Raw genomic sequence first — 10,205 nt, 5'->3', positions numbered from 1 at the left:
CTGACAGAGCTGGTGTAACTGAGTCAGGTTGTTTGTAGGCCTCCTGACAGAGCTGGTGTAACTGAGTCAGGTTGTTTGTAGGCCTCCTAACAGAGCTGGTGTAACTGAGTCAGGTTGTTTGTAGGCCTCCTAACAGAGATGGTGTAACTGAGTCAGGTTGTTTGTAGGCCTCCTGACAGAGCTGGTGTAACTGAGTCAAGTTGTTTGTAGGCCTCCTGACAGTGCTGGTGTAACTGAGTCAGGTTGTTTGTAGGCCTCCTGACAGAGCTGGTGTAACTGAGTCAAGTTGTTTGTAGGCCTCCTGACAGAGCTGGTGTAACTGAGTCAGGTTGTTTGTAGGCCTCCTGACAGAGCTGGTGTAACTGAGTCAGGTTGTTTGTAGGCCTCCTAACAGTGCTGGTGTAACTGAGTCAGGTTGTTTGTAGGCCTCCTAACAGAGCTGGTGTAACTGAGTCAGGTTGTTTGTAGGCCTCCTAACAGAGATGGTGTAACTGAGTCAGGTTGTTTGTAGGCCTCCTGACAGAGCTGGTGTAACTGAGTCAGGTTGTTTGTAGGCCTCCTGACAGAGCTGGTGTAACTGAGTCAGGTTGTTTGTAGGCCTCCTAACAGAGATGGTGTAACTGAGTCAGGTTGTTTGTAGGCCTCCTGACAGAGCTGGTGTAACTGAGTCAGGTTGTTTGTAGGCCTCCTAACAGAGATGGTGTAACTGAGTCAGGTTGTTTGTAGGCCTCCTGACAGAGCTGGTGTAACTGAGTCAGGTTGTTTGTAGGCCTCCTGACAGAGCTGGTGTAACTGAGTCAGGTTGTTTGTAGGCCTCCTAACAGAGATGGTGTAACTGAGTCAGGTTGTTTGTAGGCCTCCTGACAGAGCTGGTGTAACTGAGTCAGGTTGTTTGTAGGCCTCCTAACAGTGCTGGTGTAACTGAGTCAGGTTGTTTGTAGGCCTCCTAACAGAGCTGGTGTAACTGAGTCAGGTTGTTTGTAGGCCTCCTAACAGAGATGGTGTAACTGAGTCAGGTTGTTTGTAGGCCTCCTGACAGAGCTGGTGTAACTGAGTCAAGTTGTTTGTAGGCCTCCTTGCTCACTTACACTTTTTCAGTTCTGCCCACACATTTTCTATAGGATTGAGGTCAGGGCTTTGTGATGGCCACTCCAATACCTTGACTTTGTTGTCTTTAAGCCATTTTGCCACAACTTTGGAAGTATGCTTGGGGTCATTATCCATTTGAAAGACCCATTTGTGCCCAAGCATTAACTTCTTGGCTGATGTCTTGAGATGTTGCTTCAATATATCCACATAATTTTCCTTTCACATGATGCCATCTACTTTGTGAAGTGCACCAATCCCTCCTGCAGCAAAGCACCCCCACAACACTATGCTGCCACCCCTGTTCTTCACGTTTGGGATGGTGGTCTTCGACTTGCAAGCCTCCCCCTTTTTACTCCAAACATAACACTGGTCATTATAGCTAAACAGTTTTATTTTTGTTTCATCAGACCAGAGGACATTTCTCCAAAAAGTACGATCTTTGTCCCCATGTGTAGTTGCAAACTGTAGTCTGACTTTTTTATGGTGGTTTTGGAGCAGTGGCTTCTCCTTGCTGAGTGGTCTTTCAGGTTATGTTGATATAGAACTAATTTTACTGTGGATATAGATACTTTTGGACCTCTTTCCTCCATCATCTTCACAAGGTTCTTTGCTGTTGTTTTGGAATTGATTTGCACTTTTCATCTCTAGGAGACAGAACGCATCTCCTTCCTGAGCGGTATGACTGCTGCGTGGTCCCATGGTGTTTATACTTGCGTACCATTTTTTGTACAGATGAACATGGTACCTTCAGTCGTTTGGAAATTGCTCCCAAGGATGAGCCAGACTTGTGGTCTACAATTTTATTCTAAGGTCTTGGCTGATTTGGTACACCTCCAATTGACTCAAATTATGTCAATAAGCCTATCAGAAGCTTCTAAAGCCATGACATCAATTTTCTGGAAATTTCCAAGCTGTTTAAAGGCACAGTCAACTTAGTGTATGTAAACTTCTGGCCCACTGGAATTGCGATGCAGTGAATAATAAGTGAAATAATCTGTCTGTAAACAATTGTTGGAAAAATGACTTGTGTCACGCACAAAGTAGATGTCCTAACCGACTTGCCAAAACTATAGTTTGTTAACCAGTTTTAATGACTCCAATCTAAGTGTATGTAAACTTCCGACTTCAACTGTATATACTGTATTCTGTTCTATTCTACTCTATTTTAGTCTATGCCACTCCAACATTGCTCATCCAAATATTTATTTATTCGTGTGTATCGTGTGTATTGTTGTGAAATGTTTTGAAATTACTTGTTAGATATTACTGCACTGTTGGAGCTAGAAACACACGCATTTCGCTACTCCTGTAATAACATCTGCTAAACATATGTATGTGACCAATAAAATATGATTTGATATTTGACCAAGAAGGAGAGTGACGGAGTGCTGCATCAGATGACCCAGCCTCCACAATCACCCGACCTCAACCCAATTGAGATGGTTTGGGATGAGTTGGACCGCAGCGTGAAGGAAAAGCAGCCAACAAGTGCTCAGCATATGTGGGAAATCCTTCAAGACTGTTGGGAAAGCATTCCAGATGAATCTGGTTGAGAGAATGCCAAGAGTGTGTAAAGCTGTCATCAAGGCAAAGGGTGGCTACTTTGAAGAATCTAAAATGTATTTTGATTTAATACTTTTTTTGGTTACAACATGATTCCATATGTGTTATTTCATAGTTTTGATGTCTTCACTATTATTTTACCATGTAGAAAATAGTCAAATAAAGAAAAACTCTTGAATGAGTAAGTGTGTCCAAACTTTTGACTGGTACTGTAGGTCTACTCTTACTTAGTTTGAATGCTAAGATTCAGATTCAGATTATTTTCATGAAACTTTACAGGCATGGTGAATTCACCACCAGTTTCAAGTTGAACACTATCATTTAATGATTCATTTTTATGGGTTGGGGTTTGCCTGTAAGTACTGTAAAACAGCAATTAGAATAATATTATTGAAATGGCTTTACAAATCCAACTTCATTTCCACTGACTTATTATGGGTTGACAAACACACAATGCTATGAATATGAGGGCGGAATGCTTTTTCCTTTTAAGCTGTGCTTAGGAACCAACAGGCCTTGAAATTGTACTTCATGTTATAGATACCCTATAGTTGCGGGGGCTCTTAAGAAAAGCAAAAGCGTTCCCTTTTAGGATAATAACAGCCTTTACCAGAGTCTACTGATGAGAAGAACTGTCCTATTCAGAGGACAACTGAGCTCTGATGAGCCCAGACTTTGTCTGCATCTCCATTGGCCCCTATTCCTTCCATAGTGCACTACTTTGACCAGAGCTCTTTTGGCCCTCGTCAAAAGTAGTGCACTATGTCGGGAATAGAATGCCATTTGAGACTTTGTGCTGTATAATGGGTGTCAAAAGCATTACTGTACGACGGTTGATGAATGAGAGAGCAGGAATATAAATTAAGTCAAACACTATACATAATTTTCCTCACATACTTACCAGGCAAATCTTCTGAACCTTGAAATGTGTATTTTCCATAAAGGACACTAGATATCAAAGTACACCTAAATAATTTAGTGGGGACATTTTTATAGACAAATAATACAGTGAGGATTGGTTGTTGTCTGCTGAGAGGTACATCGGTGATGAAGTATTTTTGAACTTCTAAAATCATATTTTTCTGCTCCTTTTCAAACACACACACACACACACACACACACACACACACACACACACACACACACACACACACACACACACACAGACACAGACACAGACACACACACAATAAATAAATAACAGAGAATCTTTTCCAATATATTTCTGATTGCAATAGCTTTCAAACAAAAAGCTGGTCGATTTGTGCATTTAAAAACAGTTTTTCTCTTGTTTGAAGTAACGCCACACAAAGAGCTTAGAGGTCGAGAGCCAAACACAAGCAAAACAAAAGAACCAAAAACAGTGGTCAAAACATTTCACATCTATTACACACACAAACTTTGCGGTCATGTTGACATGGGCACTGGACAACATAGCCATGAACATACTAAATATACAGAAATATTCATCATCCTCCAAATGAAGAAAAAAACTACTTTTAACATTGTGTTCATATCCAGAACAAATCAACTTTAAAATATGGATGGATCAAAACCTTTCTAAATCATCTATAAGACTTCACAGTGGTTAACACCTTCTCTGATTTACAGAATGAGCTCTTAGGGCCCTATTTAATCTGGATCGCTGAAGCCTTACAGAATGAGCTCTTAGGGCTCTATTTAATCTGGATCGCTGAAGCCTTACAGCGCTAGAAATGTAAAGGTAATTTCCGATTGAGGAAACATTTCCTTTACATTTCAATCGCTCTGTAACGCCGAACTTCCTCAATCCAGATTGAATAGAGCCTATTGAGACCTCATCTAATGGCCTTCTCCCATTTCTCCCACTGATTTTCTCCATCTCTTCCATGATGGCCCAACAACAGCAAAGACATTGGATTCAGTATAAACATTGGCATAAGTGTAAAGATTTATTTGATCTTGGCCTAATAGGAATTGAAGCTGTAAAATAAATTAGATTGGCACAATAAGTTTGACAGGGTCTAAGGTAAGATAAGCTTAATTGTCCCCAAAGGAAGATGTGTTTTCGGCATTCAAATCCAGACTAGTCTGCTATGGGTCTGGGCACCTGAGGCCTCATGTATAAATTGTTTGAGATGTATGAATCACAATGTTGCTGTGAATTTCATTGTATGCACAATTTAGGATTAAATATAGGTAAAAAAATGTGTTATAAATGAGTCGCCTCGACTGTCCTCGGTACCCTACTAAAGTATTGGTATCTATCTAGCATAGTGCTATACTCTTAGAAATAAATGTGCTATCTAGAACCTAAAAGGGTTCATTGGCTGTCCCCATAAGAGAACCTGTTGAAAAAAAAACGTTTTGGTTCCAAATATAACCCTTTTGGGTTATACCTTTCCAGTGAGGGTTCTACATAGGCCGACCTTCTACAAAGGTCTCTACATGGAACCAAAAAGGGTTCTATGGGGAAAGCAGAAGAACCCTTAATGGAACTATTTTTTTCCTAAGTGTCCACTATATCCAGATCAGAGCTGTTCTTAGTTTCTGAAAGTCCCCTGGAGATAAATCATAACAGATGTCTATCTTTAAACACCATTAATGTGAATGGGAATAATTTAAACATCAGAAGGCCCCAAGGCTCATGCATCACTAGCTCCATTTACACATTGATAAACATGAACACACGTACACACACACGCTCGCGCACACACGAACACTCACACAGATCTTAACTCAATACAAAACAGTATTTCAATGGTTTAGATTGGTTTTCCATGTGTCTAATTTAGGAATCTATTAAGGTTGCGCAACCTACAAAGGAATACATTTGAGAATAGGTGGAGATTTCATTTAGGATCTAAGGGCATAATAATCTAAGGGCATAATATAGTAGGTGTGTGATAATAAACAATGAAAGAAAATACACTGTAGTATTCACACAAGAGAAATGACAACAGAATCTTTCAAATAGCCCTCAATTAGAATGATTTTCTTAACATTTGACAGGTTCTGTACACTAGAAGGATGCTATTTCAAGGTAATTATGGTTTCGATATAGATAATTGCCTGGGGAAACGAGGGTTTTACCTTGAAACATCTTCCATAGGCCTAGATTGTCAAGACTTTTCTTTTAAAAATGGTATATTGTCATTGTTTATATGATTATTTTTGCAGGTAACCATACAGTTTTTTCTTCTCTCCTCCCTCTCTATTCATAACTGATATGACATAGAGAAAATAATTTCACCATATTGGAATGGCTTTCATTTGAGCACAAAACATAAAATAACGCTTATTGTGGAATCCTAGAAGCTTCACATTAGACCTTTTGGCAAATGGACACGTCAAACAGACTTCACAGAAAATATTCTCAAGAGCCAGGTGGTACTCAGAAATGTGTCTGATAAACACGTTACCTATGTGATTCAGTCTGTTTTTATTTTTAGTCTATTCTTTCTCTCTTGAGCCCATATCAAGACATTCTGTATCTTCTGCACTCTATTAAATACAGGCCTTGTGACAGAAACGCACCGCAAGCACAGTCAGCAACTATAAGCAGTCTGGAGGAGCTCGCTAGCTTCACGAAACAGACAGAAAGTATTTAAAGAGCAAGTTGTTGGCAAGAAAAAAAAACATTTAGTCATAAAAATAAAATCCTCTAAAACACACTTTGACACTTTTAAAGTGAAAGTGGCGAACCATTATTTACAGGATTCCAGAACTTAGGCACAGGGAGCCTTTAAAACCATTGACCTCTTGTGTCGCCATGGACACACACACACATGCACTGTGCTGTCCATCAGTATGTGACCTTCAGGGGAACTCTTCAGTGTTGGATTCAGTTCACACAGAGCATGCCTCTCATACTGGCAGCCCACCCCACACACCCTTTGGTATAGGCAAAGCAACAATAGTTTCATCATTATCATCATCATTCTAATAATCATCATAGTCATTCTAATGATCATCTTCTTCATCATCATTATAATCATCCTTAACATTCCCATGATGTGTTAAGAGTCCCACAGATAGCAGCTTTAGGACGCGCCACATTTCAAACGCGGCTCCCGTTTCATGTACTGTATATCTTAGTGTTTTTAATAAGCAGCCATAGCAGCAGCAATGTCATGTAAATGAAGCATCAGCCATCATTGGCCAATTCATGGGAGAGATATCACTGTCCAGACACACACTGTCTTCTCCTTCACAGTCTGGGGCTGAACCCACCAGTTCTATCTATGAAATGTGGAACTGCGGCGGGATATTATAGAAATGTCTCCATCTACTAATTCTTCTCTCCTCCGACACTCAGACTGCCTCCCACTTTTCAGGCGTACGTCTCCCCTGTCTTAAGAGCCACCAGCTCAGAGTCCTCAGAGGTGTGTCTGCCGTTTAAGTGTTCGCTGTTGCAGTCGTGGTGGTACATGAAGGCGGGCACCTCAGTGATTGATGTGGCGGTATAGGAGGTAGAGCGCATGGAGCAGTGGTCCCTCCGTCTCTGACCCCACTGGGCCTTGTACTGAATCCATTGTCGCTTCAGAGCCGCCTGCACCTGAGAAAAAGGGACATTCAGATTATAAACTGTATTCTCTAATGGGTGAGTAAACATGCAAATGCATAAACACACACTGAGAGAGAGAGAGAGAGAGAGAGAGAGAATCTATATACAGTCATGTGAAAAAATAAGTACATCCCCTGGAAAGTATTATTTATAAAATGTTTTTAACATTTTTGAACACATGGATATGAGCTAAATTCCCACCACATTCATTGACAAAGGTAACCCAGTAAAAAAAAAACACCCCCCCAAAATTTGGGAAAATGGCTAAAATTGGAATCAGGTGCACCAAAACAGGTGCAAATGATTAGAAAATAATTAGAGAGAAATTAAGAAGGGTCCAGCCTTCCATAAAGATTAGAAACTTGGTCTGGTTTGGTCTTAACCATATGGGTGTGTGGTAACACGTCATGCTAAGATCAAATGACCTACCCGAGGCCCTCAGAAGAAAGATTATTGATGCTTGTGAGTCTGGGAGGGGTTACAAATTCATTTCCAAGCAATTTGAAGTACATCATTACACTGTCCAACAGCTTATCTACAAATGGAGAAAATTCCAGACCACAGGCAATCTACCTAGAACAGGTCGTCCCACCAGTCCAAGAGCTGACCCGAAAGATGCTTATAGAAGACTCTAAGAACCCCAGGGTGACATCAAGGGATCTACAGGCCTCTCCTGCCACAATGAATGTCGAAGTGCTTGAGTCAACTGTCAGACTGCACAAATGTGGCCTACATGGGAGGTCAGGAAGGAGGAAACCTCTGCTCTCAAAAAATAATATCAAGACATGACTGACGATTGCCAGACAACACCTGGGTAAAGTCCAAGACTACTGGAACAATATGCTCTGGACAGATGAGTCAAAGGTGGAGTTGTTTGGTCGCATGCCAGACGCCATGATTGGCGAAAACGAAACACTGCCTTTGAACAGAAGAACCTCATACCAACTGTAAAGCATGGAGGTGGTGGCATTATGGTTTGGGGCTGCTTTGCTGCCTCAGGGCCTGGCCAACTTGCCATCATTGAGTCAACTATGAATTCTATAATGTACCAGATAATTCTGGAGGAGAATATGAGGCCATCTGCCAAAAAGCTGAAGCTGAACATGGATCTTGCAACAGGACAAAGATCCAAAACACAAAAGCAAAGCTACAACAGAATGGCTGAAAAATAAGAAATGGAGGGTTATGGAGTCAAACCCCAGGTCCCATCGAAATGCTGTGGGGGGACTTGAAATGGGATGTGCATGCAAGAAAGCTCTCGAACATGACACAATTGAAGTAGTACTGTAATGAAGTGGTTCAAATTCCTCCCAGTGGATGTAAGAGACTGATAGACAGTTACAAGAAACGGCTACATTGTTATTTCAACCAAAGGGGGCAACACAAGCTATTAAAGCTAGAATGTACTTCTTTTTTTCTGCACTATGGAATTGCATTTCTGTAGATTTTTTTAATGAATAAATGATTGCAAAGTATAATCTTTCAGTGTCATTTGTTAAAATAGGTTACCTTTATCTGTCAATAGTGTTGAAGTGAAGATTACATATCCATCTGTCCAAATATGTTAAAAAAAAAGACTACTTTCCAGGGTGTATACTTACTTTTTCACAAGACTGAACATAAGTACAATTAAAAAAAAAAAAGTTTGTTAAAACAGATAACAAAACATACTATTTATAAGTGTATAAAATAATTGATCAGTAATTACGAAGAAAAACAGGTATTTTAGGAACGCCTTATGGTTCTTTGCGTGTCAAAAAAGATGTGAATAATAGATGTGTCAAATAACACTATTCTATTGTAGAATGTTGTGTGTGCTGAATTTCCACGTGCAAGCCAAGCGCCACCAGTACTTATCATTAGCACTGTCAAAGCTGTACTAAAGTCTGCAAACAAGCACACACCATGTGTATGTGACCAATACAATTTGATTTGTTCACAATACCGCGTTGGTAATAAGGCATTATTTGTTCGAACGCTGGTTCTAGGATAGCTAGCTAGCCTTAGCTTCGTACCTAGCTAGCACCAATACAACCAGCCTGAAAACAATGACCAGTAGAAACTGCAGTCAATTTTCATTATGCTTAGCAATGATTTAGGAATCCTTGTGAGTAAGTATTAGCTAGGTAGCCACTTGTTGTTTGCCTATTGATATTGAACTTCAGTTCATGAAAATAAATAGCTAGCCAACTACTTAACCCTGTTGCCCAAAGCTAACGTTATAAACAGCCAGCTAGCTTCATCGGACTAGTGAGGCCGGACCGGGTTGTAATTGTGAAGCTAGCCACAATAAGGATTAGGCTTGGTAATCAATGAAATGTGGCTTTCAATCTAGTTACTCAATACCCAATATATTTTTTCCCAACGCCCTTCTCAGACTCCAAAACGCTCCAAAACACCCACGCAGTATTGTTTTTCCTCTTGGAATAATGTTCAATACACGTAGTAGGTTGACAATAAATGTGTCTCAATTCAGTTCTTTCAGAGACCCGCAGTAAAGAGCTTACTTAAAAAAAATTAAATAAATGTATTTATATATTTTTATTTATTTATTATTATTTTTATTACCAATGTAGAAAAGTCTGTATACATACAGTACGTACGTACATAAATATACAATTATAATATATGCTAGGGGATACAACAAATGACAAATTATACACAATAAGAGCTAACTGTTACAACGCTAATGTTCTCTGCGTGTCACTGAGTAGACTGATACCCAATGTCATTGATCCACAATCCATAGGTAAGACTGTACAGTGAAATAAGTATGCCCACAATGCAATTCTAAAGTATACTACATCCAGTGTGATTTCAACATATTTTTGACAAATTAACAAATTATTCTCTTATGTTGATTTTATATAACAACATTCCAAACTCGTTTAGCATGATTAAATTATGGCATAATTCTACTATTTGTATAAATTTTCATCGCTGTCAATTATATACTTTTATTTTGAAGGCTAACCGCAAAGTCCAGTATTGTGGCTAATCCTTATTG

The 10,205-nt window shown here is 39.7% G+C and overlaps 1 protein-coding gene across 1 annotated transcript in view; it reads right to left on the bottom strand.

Moving 5' to 3' along the window:
* Positions 1 to 3,846: 3,846 nt before the first annotated feature.
* LOC115122636 (calcitonin gene-related peptide type 1 receptor-like) overlaps positions 3,847 to 10,205 on the bottom strand; it is a 134,625-nt gene continuing 128,266 nt past the window's right edge. Inside the window, exon 16 of the mRNA XM_065020309.1 lies at positions 3,847 to 7,189. Within this exon, the coding sequence (XP_064876381.1) occupies positions 6,965 to 7,189 (225 nt within the window). The 3' untranslated portion in view covers positions 3,847 to 6,964. The remainder of the gene's footprint in view (positions 7,190 to 10,205) is intronic.

Source organism: Oncorhynchus nerka, linkage group LG7, assembly GCF_034236695.1.
Source record: "Oncorhynchus nerka isolate Pitt River linkage group LG7, Oner_Uvic_2.0, whole genome shotgun sequence".
Lineage (NCBI taxonomy): Eukaryota > Metazoa > Chordata > Actinopteri > Salmoniformes > Salmonidae > Oncorhynchus > Oncorhynchus nerka.
This window is presented reverse-complemented; position numbering and strand designations above follow the sequence as displayed.